General features: G+C 32.7%; 1 protein-coding gene across 1 annotated transcript in view; it reads right to left on the bottom strand.

Moving 5' to 3' along the window:
* Dmd (dystrophin) overlaps positions 1-18513 on the bottom strand; it is a 1737386-nt gene that overhangs the window by 1531406 nt on the left and 187467 nt on the right. The window contains exons 8-9 of the mRNA XM_048796385.1: positions 17469-17619; positions 1987-2106 (exon numbers count right to left, since the gene is read on the bottom strand). Coding sequence (XP_048652342.1) covers positions 1987-2106; positions 17469-17619 — 271 coding nt within the window. The remainder of the gene's footprint in view (positions 1-1986; positions 2107-17468; positions 17620-18513) is intronic.

The raw sequence follows: 18513 nt of genomic DNA on the forward strand, positions 1-18513 counted from the left end.
TAAAAAAAAATAAATAAATAAATAATGAAAAATTTATAACAGAAGTTCTCTTTCTATTTAATCCCTTATAGTATGTGTTATAATTAACATATTAAGTGTACAAACTGATAGGATTCACTGATATCTCCATACATACATATGTATACATTGTTTCTAACTACCCTTCTTCCACTCTTGAGCTCTCTCCTCCGCTGCCCATCATCTCTCCAAATCCCTAAAAGTCCTCTTAATTTCTTCTGTCTCCCCTCTCCTTTGGGGATCTCTAGTGACCACTCCATTTTGGACACTAGAATATCTGAAATTAAAGTGGCAGTAAAGAGGTATGTAGATTGCTGAAAGAGAAGGTAATCATGGACAAATGCACACTGGGTTTATATGAATTTGGAATAGCCAATACATGCAGAGGTATTTAGTAGATGTCTTTGAACTAAAGAAATACAGGCAGAAAAATAAGGTAAAAATGAAAGCATGTAGAATAATGACTCTTTCCTAAGTTCTAACCTAGTCACTATCTGAGTTTTATGAATTGTTTTCTGAGATGCCTCAGGTCCACAATCATCACCTGGAACAATTTTATATTGTAAAGCCAATTGTGCTGGTTAGAGTAGTGACGTAACAATTCCCTGTCCTATTTTTTTTTTTAACCAGTCACTATTCCAAACAACCCCTACTCTGCAGTCTTCTTTTATCTTTTCTGAAAAATTCTGGGAAATATTGAGTATTAGATTTTTATCCTATAATTTGTTACTATTATATCAGTTCTGTGGATTTTTAAAATGCAGTAATTTAACTGGTCAAAAGTGCACATATGTATGTTTGTGTATGTTTGTGTGTATGCAATACAAATGATTATATATTTAATGATATATTTTCATAGCTGAGGTCATAGGTCTTTTTTGATCCCTGCAATTTTATTGAAAGTCAAGTGATATAACATGAATTGTCAGTATATATTAAATTTTTGGTTGCAGCACTGTCCAACCTGTTAATTCAAGAGCATTCCCTTTGTCTTTTAATGACAGAGAATAAGATAACATTTTTTTTTTAAGTTTGGCAGTCTAAAGCAATAACCTGAGGAAAAGATATTTCACTGGAATAAGAAAAAATCAGGAAGAAAAGGAAGAAAACTGAAATAAGGTTTTAAGAAATTGTGTTATAGGTTAGGTAGGAGAAATTATGTTTAGATCTAATTTGAGTTGATAAAGCCATTTAAACCCACGTTGATAAGATCCTTTGACATAGACTGGTGACTGCTATCTGTCACAAAGGACAAACAGGCATTTGGTGGGTAAAATGAGTGTCTCAAAAAAGAATGTGAAATTACTATAATTTGGATGGACATATAATTATATATGTCCATCAAAGTGATTGTTTTCACTTACTGTTGATATTTTCATATTTAATATACTTTTAAATTTTTTTACATTAACAATATTTTTTCTAATTTAGAAGACAAAACAAATTAAAATGTTCACATTATCTTTTCTTAATCATACTGGTTTTGTTTCTAAAAACATAAATATTGTACCTTAGGTTGGAAGAATGCTTGAAAGACTAAATGTCTACTTCAACCAACATATATGACTCAATCCTGCTATCCTTACATCAAGACTACAACTGATGGCCTACAGGAATACACATACTGAAGTCATTCAATTTGTGATTTAATCAATTATGATTTAAAAAAAAATGTTTGTGCCCTTTTAGGCTCTAGACTTGAAGATGATATAAATAGTATTGGTTAAACCAGTGCCTTGTAACAAAAATAAAGGAACCCTTCTTTGTATATTTCTCCAAAGGTTAGGAAATTAGTATCAGAAAACAGTATACAGGAAAACATTCATAAATGGGAAACAATCTTAATTACTTTAATATATCGCATTAAAATATTAATAATAAATCATATTCTAAATCATCTGAATGTTTTCAAGTTGTAATTATATTTTCTGAAGAACATATTTAGTTCATTAAAGAAAAATTTCTGACCTTAAGTTGTTCTTCCAAAGCAGCAGTTGCATGATCTCCACTGGATTCATCTACTACCACCACCATGTGAGTTAAAGAATTGACCCTGACTTGTTCCTGTTCTAGATCTTCTTGAAGCACCTAAAAGATAAAATTTGTCAAAGATGAAATAAAAATAACAATCTCATATGTATATTGAAAACATTCCCACCAAAATGTGTGTGATTTATTTCTGCCATGTGTTTAGTAATATAATTTCTTATTAAACTAGAATTATTTCAAGTACTATTTTTGCTATGGCACTCAGCAAAATCTACGTGATTCAACTGTCAATTGATTTGGAAAGTATAAAAAGAGGTCATGTACTGAGAAAGTTACAGTAGAATATTCTGCTCCTTATCCCACATTCTCTCACCTTTTTAAGTACTTTTTTCCTAAAATTACCTGCACCTCTGGCATCTCTAATACCTTCTAATTTAAATTAAAGTTGTTTATTACCATACAAATAAAGCTCTATTGACCCAACAACTCCTTCCATTGTCATGTGTACACCTGCACAGAAATCATTTTTTCCTAGTTATACCCTCAACTTAATGACCCCACTACTCAATTTGCCTGCTATCCCACTAAACATCTCTTGTAAAAGTCACCATTAACTTTCAGGTCTTCAAATTCAATAGTCACTTTTTCTGTTTTTATTAGTGTATTATAATTATAAATGATATTGGGATTCATTTTTGATAACTATATAAGCATGGAAAGTAATTTGCTTCACTTCAGTCCCCAATACTTCTCCCCCTCCTTTCCTCCCTGCCCTGTTCTCTTTCCTCTACATAAAATAAAGGTCTTTATTTTTTGGTGTAATTCACTGTAGTATATTCATATATGCACATAGCCTAATTCTGTCAATTTCCTTCCACTTTTCCTCTCCTTTCCCATCCCTCCTCCCTCCCCATCAATCCCCTTACTTTGTTCCACTGATCTCCCCTCTATTTTCATTGAATCCCCCTCAACTTTTCTCCCCTTAATTTGGTCTAGCTTTCACATGAAAGATAAAACATTTGATCCTTGACTTTGAGTCTGGCTTATTTCACATAGCATGACATTCTCCAGTTCCATTCATTTACCAGCAGATGCCATAATTTCATTTATCTTTATGGCCGAGTAAAACCTTATTGTGTATATATGCCACATTTTCTTTATCCATTTTTCTGTTGACAGGCACCTGGGCTGGTTCCATAACTTGGTTCCAATAGCAATTTTTGACAATATCTTATTTTATATTTTGATTACTGAATCAATTGACAACTTCTTCATTCTGGGCACTCTTCTGATTTTTATGTACAATCCTCTCCTGATTATCCTCCCATGCTAGTTCCTTCTCTTTTGCTCAAACAATACATAAGATGTCATTCTTCTGTATAAAAACCAATAGAATATCATCACACTAAGAACAATAATCCAAATTCTATATGTGAAATACTTATATGATCTAGCATTTTCCTACCTCACCAATATAACTGTAAAACATTCTTGCCCTCTCATAACTACCTTTCAAACATGGTTACCTTCTTTCTCTTCCATAAATGTGTCAAAATGTTCCTGCTGCTTGAATTACTCTTCCTCCAGATCTTTCAATATTCTCTCCTCCTTATTACTCATGATATAGTTTTGTTATCTTCAGAGTGACTTTTCATCAGCATGTAAAATGTCCCAAGTTATTCTCTAGTTCTATCCTTTTTTTTAATTGTTCTACTTTATTGTGTAATCATTTGTTGTTTGTCTCTAGTTACTAGAATATAACATCCATCAGAACAGAGATCTTCTATGAACTCCTTTCTACACATTCTAAGCAAATAGAGAACAATAAATATTTGTTGAATAAGTGGTGCCATGTGGGAGGGCAATAGGCACAGATGAGTTTGGTCTTTTTTTAAATTTTATNTATATATATATATATATATATATATGAGAGAAGTTGTTGATAGACCTTTATTTTATTTATTCACATGAGGTGCTGAGAATTGAACCCAGTGCCTCACTCACACCAGACATGTACACTACCACTGAGCCACAGCCCCAGACCCGAGTTTGGTCCTTTTCGATTATGCAAAGATTACAGTAGGTTAAGGGGAATCTGTTCTTTTTAGTGTCATTATATCAACCTTTGCAGGAAACTTTTTCAACTGAACCTTCAGGTAAAACCAGAATAATTTGAATCTTAGCTTTCTAACTTATAAAAGTGACTAAAAGGTCATTGTTTCCTCCAATCATATACCATTAAAAATATTACTTACAATCATTTTAAAAATGTGGTGTACATTTTTTATTAAAGATAAATGGGATGAAAAGCATAAGTTGAACAAAAACAGAGATCCTCTAGGACCTTACCCTGTTATGTTGTTATTGATATTTACATGAGTAAGTATTCAGACTTCTAGCTAACCAGTTTGCTTCTTAGATGATTTTTGTTTTATAACACAAAAATAGAGAACCAAGATTGAGATATGGCCTGCTATTTTCTGGAAAACCTGCTGTTTCACCTTGTACAACAATGATGGTTGGCACCCATCAGTCCAGCTCTTAGTTATTCAAACATTATGGCAAGTGCAGAAGAACTTATTAGGATGGCTGAATCATAACCTCTAATGCATGAGCATTTTTATTCCAGGACTTCTATTTTTCAAGCCCAAACATTTTAGACCACTGTAAAATCACTTCTTTTTACATCCTTTCTAGATTTTCATGCTACATTTTCAAGTAAAGCAATTTAGGATAAAATGACTATGCATCTATTTTGTGTGTGGAGTCTATACTCCTATCAAGCCTTTGACATTCCAGAGCTTATACTGGTTAATAAAACTCTTTCTGCCATGAGGCTGAAAATGGAAATATTAACATTCAGAGTTGTCCTTGACAGTCATGTCAAGCCTGTTTTCTGAGTTAAATAAGCCAGGACTGGGAACGTTTTATATTTGTCAATTGGAAATTTTTAGAATTAAAATAATTTGGTGGCCAGTTTGTCATAAGTTGATTTACTGAATTTAGATAATTATTTTTCCTACCACTCAATATAAATATATATAATTACATGTTAGAACTAGTAGGGAATAATGTCATACTATTCATAGTTTTACATGTTAATTGTTTTCACTATTTTAATATTTAACTAAAGGACCATGGGAATATCCTAGTTTGATTCACTTTTATTTCTAACTCAGGATGAGTCCATCTGAAGCATATGTAATCAAATGTACTAGTATCTTTTCTGGTATGAGTTGTCTGATTCTGTTTAGCTTATTTATTCTAATATCAGATTTATTGATAAAGAGTTTTATGCTTTTGTGAAAGTGATAACACAAAGTACCATCATTTTAAAAATCAATTCAGGAACCAACTGGACGTACTATGAGCAGAGGGAAATAAAAGAACATGGGATTGGTGGCTGAAAATCTTGAAGAATACATAGAACTGGAATAGATTAGCATAAACATATTTGATTTAATGTTACTTCCAGTATCTCTTTTATTCTTCAGTGACTTTAAAATTATATATCATCTTTCACTTCTAATCAGAGCTTAAATTAAAAAGGTTAAGCTGACCTTTCTGAGCACATTCAATGGCTGCAAGGTAACTACTACAAGATTTTTATTTTTCTCAGATTTAAACTCCCAAAATAAACATGAGTGAATATCACATTAGGTGATCTTTCCAATATCTTCAATATACAAAAGATTATAAAATATCCAAAGTAAATGATCTGCTTTTTAAAATTAATTCTTACAAGTAACAAAATTGCCAAACACAAAAATGTGGGTTAAAAAGGTAAATTGTTCTACCAACCTAGGCATGTTTGAATAAGGACCTTGGTCATTGGTATGCAGGATGCCTACCTGCTTCCTTATTTGAGATAATGGATTCATGTCTACTAAGTTTTGAAGCCACATTAAAGTTTTCTTAAGCTATTTTTCATTTAAACTTTAGTTGAATATTGACTTCAGATGGATTTTAGTTTCTCACAAGCAGTTTATACAATGGAGATTTACTGTTGATTTGCTAAAAAAAATCCTGAAATATGAGCCAAATTATATTCAAATACAAATGTATCCCAAGAGAAATGGATTAAATTTTTTGCCTATTAGAAGATAACACTTTCAAAGAAAATACTGTAATAAATGTTAAAATGTTTCTTTATCACAAACTTACAATTTATATAAACACACATGTAAACACACACTTGCTAATTTATTATGTATTTCTTGCCATTAGTTTTATTCAAGTAATGCTTTTGTAACATTTAGCAGATTAAAAAAAATCTGTCATGCTCCTAATTAAATTTCTATACCGTTATTAGATAGATACAAATGTCAGAGATGTTTGTTCTCTAATGTCAAATAACAATCTTTTTTTTTTCTTTATGACAAGGGAAAAGGCCAACAGTGAAATGTAACATTAAAAATGATTATATTTGATAAACTTGGGTTTTGTTATACCTCTATGAATATTTCTTTCTACTAAAGAATTCTCTAGTTATAGGATCTGAGTAAATTTGTTACATGACCACAATTTATTATGTAAATATGACTATTCTACTTTTGTATCATTATTGGTACTACATTTTTCTTTCATCATCCCAGGTCACATTGGTTTTTAAAAATCAACTTAGAACCACCACTAGACAAAGAATTCACCTCAGTGTTTACAATAGATTCATGCTATTTTGCCCCTTTTTAGCACGCATGTAAAATAATGCTTAGAAAATACACATGGAAGTACATAAGGATAGTGAATTTTTGAATTTGAGTTTCAAGGTCAAGATCAATATTTAATAGAAAGATAATATAATTGAAAATATAATAAGGTTGGGTCTACTGTATGCTCCATGGAATGATGTAGCATGATTTATTTGGCCATGGTATATCTTTGCTACCTGCATAAAGAAAGGGCAGTGGTTACCTCTGTATAATTTTAGGCCTCCTCCTGGTTCAATAATTTACAAACATGAAAGTGCAAACACTTTCAGGTCCTATGTTCTAAAGGCCCATACCTATACACACAATAGAGATCATGTTTTCTGCTTGGGGATCTAAGGCTATCTAATTCCTCCACCCCAAAATTAGTATAAATTAATGAAATTAGAAAGATGTTTAGTTACAAGCATTAAGTTTAAGTAGTTTGTAGTGTTTTTTCTTGGCAAAATAAATGTACACAAAAGGAAAGACTGATGAAAACAAAATTTCTATCAAATATAAATTTCCAAAAGATGTTATAAAACCAGAAGAGTTTCTAGGAATAGAGATTAATTAGTTTAATACTTAGGAAAGTAATTTCTTTCAAAACTGTCTCAGGAACAAAAACTTTCAAGATGTTAAGGATCAATTAGCTAATGCAATACATCTGAATATGAATTGATTATTTTACATAAACTTAAAATTCAAATCAGAAAGTGTTTGTATTTCTTATGAAATGATAGCAAGGACAACTATTTAGACTTTTCTATTTTCCTCTCATGCTCAATCTTACTTCCATTTTTCCATTGTCTCTGCACTGGACTAGGCTCTATATCCCCTGCTGCCCTGAATGAAATGATCTGGAAATGACTTTCAATTTTATTTCCAGTCAAATGTTCACTTTGCTAAGCCTGGGTGGCCACAGTATTATCTAGCTCCCCATGAGGATCTATTTATGGCATATAAATTGTTATAAATTTGCTGAGTATTTTAAATAAGCCTCCTAACAGGTTCTCCTGGAAGAGTTTTTATTTTGATATCCACTTACTTAAATGTGATTGCTTAGCTTTATTAGTCCTTATATCAGAACTCATTGTTTTGATCTTTTTGTCAGTGTGAATGTTTATGTTTCTGCCATACCTATGCTACTAAAAGGGGTTTCTAAAAGACCATATCAATGGAGAGATTTGAAAGATTGTAAAAGCACTAAATGCTTTCCAATAGCAGAAATGGAGCTCAAGAAGTGTCAGATGGAGGCTCAGACCCTGGGAAACAGGTTCAGGATCCCAGCGGATGAAGGAAGATATGAGGTGGAGTTGGTATAGTAGATAATCTTTATTCAGAGGTGGCAACAGTAGCCCACAGCCCCCAGTCTGCAGCTCCAGCCCCATTTTCCCACCTGAATCCTTCCATAGGCCTTTTAAATATATTTTTATATAAGCAGGACATAGAACACACACTGCCAACAGATTACATAAGTAGGTACATGATCAAAAGCAAATGTTTATGACCTCAAATACATATGCTGAATCAAGGTGGTTATAACCCTGGATACCTACTTAAAACACTCTTCTGGGAAGCCTCAGTGAGGGAGCCTAACTATAGCCATCTTGAGACTGCCCTGCAAGAACAAAGACTATTTTAAAACCAGTATACAATTAATGTGCCTATGCGTATTTCATAATATAAGCAAGAAAAGAAAACAGTATGGAGTAGATTAACAAAATGGCACATGTTTATAAGGAAACACTAGTCAACTATATATGATCTGAAGTCAGCTTTCCTGGGTTTAATTCACAGATGCATTAATAATCACTCATGAGACCACGAAAAAGTTGTCAACCACACCAAACCTCAGCTTCCTACTTTGCATAATTGGAATAAATAACTATTTCAGTGGTTTTTAAGACTGAATAATGTATAATGCTTACCATTTTACCTGGACGAGCATATTAACTCAATGAATGATAAGAACCACCTAGTTCTAAAATACTGTATTTAAGCATATTGATATGATTAAACTACAAGAACCCAATAATTCACTCTTATCTAATGCATTCTGACCACCATCCTCTAATAGATATCATAAATATAGGAAGGGAATGTGGTTTGGGGAAAATCAGAAAAACAAAGGTTGAGGTTGAAGCAAAGTTTGAGGGTCTGAAAAAATTACTTATGAATTCCTTATCTTTATACTTAAGCTTGCATACTATGTATGATATTAACAAAAATAGCTTTAAACTACCTGATCTAGTGGTATCATGCACTGCTGAAAATTTTGCATGGTCAGAGCTATGTCATGAATTAAAGAGAAAATAGCCTAATCACTAAATGATAGCACTTAATTCTCCTGCCTTCCTTCTTCCTTCAACAAATCCATGCATACTTATATCCATACATCTTGAATAATTACACCATTGAAATCAGTTTAATGTGAACACCAGTAAGGTCTAATAATTATAAAATGCCTTTAGTCTAGCAGTAATTATTGACAAGAAAAACAAAATTGAGAAAAGAAGTTGGACAGGAAGACTTCACATGGAGCATAGAGGAAATGTTATGCATTGATTCGCTCATAATATATATATATAATATATATATATAATATATATATATATATATATATATATATATATTTCAGTTCTACCTATTATTTCCCTGCTCAGATAGTATTGTCATTCTCATTCCAGTCCCTTTTGTTCAAATTTAGAGAAAGAGCTACAGGACGAATATTAACACATTATTTCCTTAAACATTTTGGTTTTGACCATTTTATGCCCAGTTGTCACCAGCATGCCATTTTACAATAGCTCACTTCAAGTTTGCACACTTCCATGCCCTTAGTCTCTGTCTTGTCCATCCAGAAATTCCCCATCCTAGGAAACCAAATGTTACAATAACCCAAATCTCAGTTCCTTTTTTGCATTTGCTCCACCTTCTAGGGTCATAGCCAGAGTCAAGTTTCACTGGAATCTCAGAACAGAGGTAAAGTCTCTGGGTTTAAAGGCAGTCAGGTCAAGGTTAAAATCAGGCTCTAGCAAGGGGTGGTGGCACACACTGGGAAGGATCACTTAAACTACTATGTCAAAACAAGCCAAAACAACATACTGAGACACTGTCTCAAAAATAAAATAAAAAGTGGAGTGTACAAATTACTATTCATGTTACCTTAGGGAACTTTTGAACTGCCTTAAACATATTTATCTGTAAAATTCCTCCAGGACAGGCTTAATAAGGGGTTAAATGAGATACTAAGTTACAACCAGTTAGTATAGTGTTTAGCAGTGTTAGAAGGTGGTATGAAATGTTTATTTTCTTCTATATTTGCCATCTTTACCTTTTCATTCTGTTCTTAGACTAAGGTGCATGAAAACAGCCCTTCAGAGTATTAGTATTTATTTATAATATCCTTGGTAATCAGATTGTTTATCTTTTAATTAGTAAATACTCTCAGTGTGCTGAAACTCTAGATCATGTAAAAATCTGATTTAAGAGTTCTATTATTGGGGTTGGGGTTGTGGCTCAATGGTAGAGTGCTTGCCTAGCATATGTGAGGCAGTGGGTTTGATCCTCAGCACCACATAAATATAAATAAATAAAATAAAGGTATTGTGTCCATCTACAATTAAAATTTTTTAAAAAAGAGTTCCGTTATTCTTATCAGATAGGAACTACATCTTTGTTAATAGACAATAAAATGCCAGGCAGTGTGTATTATCATTAGTTCAGTGAATAACACAGAAGTACCAGTTGGCCTACTAGAAACCATTCTGTTCATAACAGACATAAATATAAATTGACAGTATTCTGTAGTTAACAATTTTATATTCTGTAGACGGATATGGTGCCATATTCTACCTTATTTTTAACATGGAATGGATTTATAGTTATTCATTTGTTACATTAATATATATTTCAAGGAAAATAATTGCCTTAAGATTCATGTTATCATATCTGTTGTAGCTTTCTTCTAAAGAGATTTTCCATAAAATGCATTCTTAAATATTTCATATAGTTAAATAATTAATCTACATTTTTACTGTCATATTATCTATTCAAGGGAATTTAAATTAATTGTTACTGATTCAGGAAAAGAGAGACTTTACGTGAGACTAATTTGTTAAGTGGGAAATACACAGGAACCTATATTTTCCTTTTTTAAAAGCTCCACTCCAGAGGCCAAAAACTTCTAAAGAAGAAACACTGCAAAAGCAATTAAGTATAAATCATAGAGTTAATGCCTCTTATGTGAATCTTGGGCAGGTATATCTTTAGTAGACATATTGATGAACTTAAAAAAAGCACTGATTTTCTGAGCAATGTTACTGAATCAATATGCAGTAATTTCTAATGAATGAATTTGTAATCAGTGAGCTATAATCACTTTATTTATTACAATAAGAACATGAGAAGAGTAATAGCATGCGTATGGATTTTGTTGTTGTTGTTATTATTATTATTAAACAATCAATGGCATTACTTAGTAAACAAAGTTATCCTTGAAATCTAATTGTTAACAGAATGTTCATGGAGAATTAGGTGTCCTCTCCATTGAATTTAAAAAATTATAACTGAGTACACACACATCCTACTATATAGACTATATGAATGTGATGCTTTTTTTTTTACATTAAATTCCAATTATGTTAAAAGAAAACCACCACACAATTCAATTTCATCATCAATAGTTTATAACTATTAAGATTTTTGAATAAGGAAATGAAATACGAAGAAAATAAGAGGGCACCAGAGATAATCCCTCCAGGTAAGCCACTTAGAGATACATTCCCACTTTACCTTATCAGTTGTTTTCTTACCCCTACAAACAGATTTTTATTTATCAAATTTCCATGTACCTGTTAGGTAGAAATTATGAAGACGAGCAATAGAACTAGTTAGAATTATTAAAACATCTATGAACAAAAAAATATTTACTGAGCCATTATTTGCTAAGCACTCCATAAGGCATTAGAGAAGCACAGATGAGGTCTGGCTCTTTGGTTGTAGTATGGCATTTTCTCCTAAGTATATTGTTTATCTTTACTTCCATAACCATCAGACTTTCATTAAGCACTTACAGGGGCAAAAGATAGGAAACAAAATGGAACTTTATAGCAATAACTAAGATATGTAATTTGAATCTTACTGAATATAGGAAAAAGCTTGCTAGGCACTAACAGCACTACTTGATTCTATGGCATTCTTGGGCTGAAATGAATCACTAATCCTTCTCCAAAGTACTTCATTTCTCTCTTACATTGCCTACTTTCCTAATTTCAACTCTGGGCTCCCAGTTGCCCACACTCAATCTATTATTTCAAGCTCTTTACTCATTCTATAAGTCCAACTCTGTTGGCTCAGCTGCTGAGCCCCAAAATGTTTAAAACCTGTTCACAGTTTTTTATTGAACTACCTTTATTCAGCCTCATGTGCCTTCTGCAATATTGTCCTATCCTATCTCCTGATTCTGGCTTCTCCATGCTCTGGTATTTTACAAGTCATATCTTCCTAAAAAATAAATTGTCCTAAATTGTTACTCTTCAGTTTAACAATAGGACCCTGCCACACTTGGGACAATTACAAATGTATACAATACCCTCCATGATTGTGCTTTAATTCTCCAGTGTTAAGCATATGGTGTGAATTTAAACTCAACATGTGATCCAAGCAAATGCTGTATCTTGCATTTTCCCACCTCATGTCCTCTGCTCAACCAAATTGCCATTTTTAACTCTCATGCCATTTGCCATATTCCACATGTGTTTTAAATCTTTACCTGATGTATTAGAATATGAGTTTCTTGGGGAAGATTTTATATATGGATGATCTTAGTACTCTTCAAAGCACCTATGTATTTTAATGAATGTTTGTTCAGTGATACAGAATGGAATGCAATGGAATAAAATGAAATGTCAGATCCTTTGGCAGGATTACACCTAAACTTTTGCTGTTACATGAACATCTGGATTATTTTAAAGGTCACGAGATGAGGATATTTCACGATTTTGGCAAACCAAGTGTTTGAGATTAACTAAACTTCAAGGAAAGGATAGGTGGTTAAGTCTCTAAGGTGTTATTTCAATTGTGTTAATCAGTATTTGACACAGAACACTCACTAAAGTTGGAATATACTAGACATGTTACATTTTTATCTGTTAATTATATAGTAAGGACTTTGTTGATGTTGTCAATAAGACAATGTGTTGCTGTGCACTGTGGTGCACTCCTATAATCCCAGTGACCCCACCCTCAGCAATTTAGTGAGACTCTAAGCAACTCAGCGAGACCCTGCCTCTAATAAAATATAAAAAAGGGCTGGGAATGTGGCTCAGTAATTAAGCACCCCTGGGTTCAATCCCTGTTACCCCCACCCCCCGCAAAAGGCAGTGTGTCTAAGACCAAAGTCTAAATCTCTCAGAAGAAATGGAAACCTAGGTAGCAAGTCAAGATTTAAACTCCATTCCAGTCTGACTGCTATGAGACAAAAATCCTCCATAGTGAAATATTTCTCTGTGAAAGAAAATACCCTCCATAATGGTGAGCTCTCTCCCATTAATGAAAGCTCAGGTCCACAACATGCTTTTACTCATTAATAGTATTGTCACTAATTTAAGATAAAACCCTTAACATCACTAATAGAGTCTACTTCTGATGATAGAAATAACCTGCTAGGATTATTTAGCTTTTTTTTTTCCCACAGAGAACATGAGGTTCAATATGTTCACTCCCCAGAGAGAATCACTCTTGGGTACCTTAAATCTAAATAAAACCTCTAAAATTCTCTCTAAAACAAGAGTTATGAAAACTGAATGGTTTCTTCCAAAGTTTGCAGCCCCCAACTTCTCACGGTTACCCATAGTTAATAAAAACTGCCAATATAGGATCAATTATCTTATCTTCCCTAATTGGCAGATTCAGTAAAACTGATTTATCTTCATGGCATTTCACCGTGGTTGAATTTCTAACATGCCTCATAATAAAATGTTGTTGAAATGAAGATAGCAAAGGATCCTGTCACAGAATATACAGGAGCATATCTGTAATATTCACAGTGTACTTAGAAGATTTGCAAATATCTTTATCTTGCTCTTCATTTGAGTAAGGGAGCATGTGCCCTCTGGTATGAGCAGAATTTAAATCAATTTCTACAAACAAAACCTGTGTCTTTAATTTTACCATCTATAATCATCTTTAAGAAAATGGGGGATGACTTAATGATTTTAAGTCTATCTACACAAAAATCAAATAACTGAAATCTTATATTAGGTTGGAACTGATGTAGCAAAGGGAAGATACCTTTTGAAGTAGCTTTATGTTACTGATGTATTTTGTTGCCAGAAAGAGAGATTCCCCATTTCCCTTGATTTAAAAGTTTTAAGGGGGGGGAGACAAACAAACAACAACAACAACAACAACAACAAAAACCCAACAAAGTGAATCAACAACTATTTAAGTAAGGCTTTAGTTTGAACTCATTTGCCCAAGAAGGTTTATCTTCTTTCATTTTATGAAACATGAAAACTAACAGAGTTTTAAATGTGTACTTTTCATATACATATTTCACAATATATAAATTCAATTTATCTTTGACATGATTCTACATATTTATACATAACAGTATGATAATTTGATATATGCATATATTATGTGATGATAAAATCAGGGTAAGTAGCAACTTAATTTTAAATTTGGATTGAGTTAAATAATTTTCTTCTCACCAAAATTAGTTCCAAGTAACAAAAGAGTATTGCTACCAATTGTTAGACTTCCTATTGACTGTGTGTGGGTTTTTTGTTTGTTTGTTTGTTTTTTGTTTTTTTTTTTTTTTTTTTTTTGGTGATACTGGAGACTTAACCCAAGGACATTGTACTCTGAGCTACATCCCTAGATATTTTTATTTTGAGATAGGGTCTAAGTTTCCCAGGCTAACTGAAACATGTATTCCTCCTGCTTCAGTTTCCCAATGCCTCCAGTCAAAGGCCTGCACCACCACACCCAGCTTCTTGTCTTAATTTTATAAAAACTTAATGCATCCTTAAGTGTGTTTGAATGATTAGAGATAGGATCTAGCCTCACTGAGCCAGCAAACCAATTGCTTCTCTTCTCATTATACACTTTATATGAATAAGTCCTGGATGTAAAATGTTTCATAATCAGCTTGCATATAATCCTTTGGATTTTTTTGTTTCAAATTATTTTTTTCAATGCAATTTCATACTCATCAGAAGCAGCATATTTTGAAGTAATGGACAATCTATTCAAATTTTATGGCAATATTAGTCAAATATTTTCCATTCCATTCACTTTATATCTTCTGGAGGAAAGTACAAAACATTCCAGGTAATTGTCAGAATATTAAGATCCTGGATGGCCTGTCTAACCTTAATAAAGAGTCTTTTCAGAGTGGCAAGCTAAGACCTTCCCTTGGAGTTGCTTTAAGTTATTCACACTTATCTTCTGGAGCCCTTCTTCATGGCTCTTCCTTTATATTCCCAGCATTCAGCATCTGCACCCTGCCTTCTGAAGTTCAATGTTACAGTGCTCATCTTGCATTTTCTTGAAATGCTTCATATTCCCAAATTAAACACATTAAAACCTCGAATGGAAGGAAAAATAGAAACCAACTAGCTCAACACACTTATTTCCTAAGTGAAGATATTTAGAGCCTGAGTGACTTAGTGGTTTCAGAAAAATCACAAATTTAGTTAGTGCTAGAAACCTGATTTCTAGGGCAAGAAGGCTGTCTTAAGTTAGATTCCTCTAAAACAGATCATGAAGGAAAAATATTGAAAACAGTGTATTTGGGAGTTGATTTCATAATGCATTATGAAAGTGTAATAATTTGAAGGAAGTTACTCTGTGGACAACTGGAATTCAGTCTTGCTGATGAATATGTAAGAGACTGTGAGGAACACACCTTAGAATTATCCCACCATGGTATATGGATTCTACGGGATTTATCTATCAACTCCCATCAATCATAGGTTAAGGCAGCACTGGCAGTGCTACAACTACTTCCTGTCCACACTTAAATTGGCCGAGATGCTTTTACATCTCAGTAACACCCTCAGACATAATGAGTCCATTGGCATATCCCCAAATTCTGTACATGAAACTTCCAACACAGGCCAAAGAGAAGAGGGCAGACAATGGTCCACAAAAAGAGTGCATGATCCACACAAGGAAAATGGTACAATTAGAGAACTAGCACCAGAGTGATCTTCCTTCCTTCCTTCCTCAGCTGTTCAATTAAGATATAAGGCAATTAACATCACTAACAACATCCATGTGATAATTATAATAGATTTGATGCCCCCCCCCCATTACCATATCTCCAGCTCTTCTTAAATGCTTCATCCTAAACTGCTGTAACCAGTAGACTGCTTTATGGGCAGTAATAACAAGAACTAGCTCCATTTATTAACGAAATGTGTAGCTTATTAAATAATAAAAACCATGCATCTCTTGTCTTCATGGAAGAACTGTGAAGCTAGATCTGACAAATCATTATAAAATGAGGAAATTAAGTTGGAGAAAATATGGCTTTAGGAGGCATGAGTTAAGGGTGCAGACATTCCCTTAAATCTAAGAAACTTGGATCCTGAGAATTGCCACATAAAATAAAGGATACCCAGTAAAAAAAAAAAAAAAAAAGTGAATTTCCAATAAGCAATGAAAAACTGGGGACATAAACTTTTAAAACATGTTGACTGTTTATCCAAAATTCAAATGTACCTAGACTTCTTGTATTTTTATTTGCTAAGTGTAGTATCCTTAATCCTGGGCCAGTCAACAAGATTTTATTTGCAAGTGTGTCCTCACAAACTGAGCAATGCTCTATTCCAACCATAAAACTCAGAGCTACATTTAACATTTTATAGTGTTTCTTAAAATGAAGCACACTCAGATTCTGGTTCAGAAATAGTTTTGTATAAATCTTAATCACAGAAACAACAAACGCCTTCAGACAACTTAAAATTAAAAGTTGAAGAGAGCTATGACAGAAATATTAAAATTAAAATGTTATATTTTACAGGAAAGCAATGTTACAGATCCTCAGTTTGTCTTCAAACTTGGCAAGTTCTAAATAACTACAAACTGAAGGTAAAAATATGTTAAAAATATGTTAAATATTCAAATATGCATTGAAGGTAGTTCCTACAGAAACTGTCCCCTGAAACCAAAATTTTAGTAGGTCATATACCCTGAGTTATTCTGTCCCAGAAATAAGTTTGATGTTTTTTAAATACTGAAATCCTAGTTATGCTGTATTTGACAAAGTAGTATCTTGCTCTATTTTGTGTTTCTGTAAGAAATATACTTAAGATTGGGTAACTTACAAAGAATAGAAATTAATTTTCTTACAGTTCTAGAGGCTGAGAAGTCCAAAAATCAAGGTGCTAGCATCTGTTGAATATTCTTGCTGAGTCCTCTTGTGGAAGGGCAAACAATTGCCAAATGCTCATGAAGCTTCTTTTATAAGGGTCATAATCCATTCACCTGGGAAGAGCCTTCATAGTCTGATAATTCTTAAAGGCCCCACAGTTTACTACTATCACATTGGCAACTGAATTTTACGGGGTCCTATTTAAACCATAGCAACAAAGATTACAAAACATACTTGGCAAAATTTATTTTTAACTATTGTTGATTTGAAGCTTTAATTCTTTCTTGTCTATAAATCATGACTTGTGTGTTATATGTGTATGTAATACACATATACATACCGAGCTTGTTTTATAGTAGAAAACACATAGCATAAAATATGCTAACCTTATGTTGTTGTACTTGGCGTTTTAGGTCTTCAAGGTCAGGTCCAAGGGGCTCTTTCTCCATTTTCCTTGTTCTCTCTTCTGTTTTTGTCAGCCAGTCATTTAACTCTTTCAGTTTCTGATTCTGGAGATCCATTAAAACTTTATGTAAACTGAAAATTTGAAAAAAGTCTATTATTACCTCTAGTAAAGCAAATTATTTTTAGCAAACATGTAACAAGGTAAGACAGTTGATATTTATAATTTATGGCATATTCAAAATTTTCAGTATCTTTTGGACATTAAGAATGGCATAAGTAAAGCTCATTATCAATCACCTCTGAAACTATCATTTCTCAGGTTTATTAGAGATCATACATCCCAATTTCTAGAAAGATTCCCATAGTTAACAAAGCATGCATATGCTAACTAAAGTGTGAACAATATTTGGTAATTGAATTAGTAGTATATCTTTTTATTAAAATCCTAGTTATGATCTATTTGAAAAAATATTTCCCATTAGAAAAAAAATTCCCATTATTTAGTATTTGTGTGGTGGTTAAAGATGGCCACAAATCATTATTTTTAAAGTTAAATTAATTTCTTTTAAAACTCATACATAAAAATATTAAAATTTTACATATGAGGAACTGTGTGATATTTCAGTACATCCATACATTGCATAACCTTTAAATCAGGTAAAACATATCGTTCTCCTAACTTTATCATTTGATTATGGCAAACACTTTCAAAATCCTTTCTTAAAATATTTTTTTAGTTGTAGATGGACCCAATATCTTTATTTAACTTATTTCTTTTTATGTGGTGCTGAGGATAGAACCCACATGCTAGGCAAGGGCTCTACCTTGAGCTACAACCCCAGCTCCCCAAATCCTTTCTTCTATCTTTTTGAAATGTTATTTTTTAAAGATTATTATTTCTAGTCACCCTGCTGTGCTACAGCACTTCAGAATTTCTTACTCTGTCTAACCACAACTGTATACCCAGTGATCAACTTTTCCTCATCCCTGACTTATTTTGGCTAATTCAATGGAAAGAATTGACAA

This window comes from Marmota marmota, unplaced genomic scaffold (genome assembly GCF_001458135.2).
Source record: "Marmota marmota marmota unplaced genomic scaffold, marMar, whole genome shotgun sequence".
Classification (NCBI taxonomy): Eukaryota; Metazoa; Chordata; class Mammalia; order Rodentia; family Sciuridae; genus Marmota; species Marmota marmota.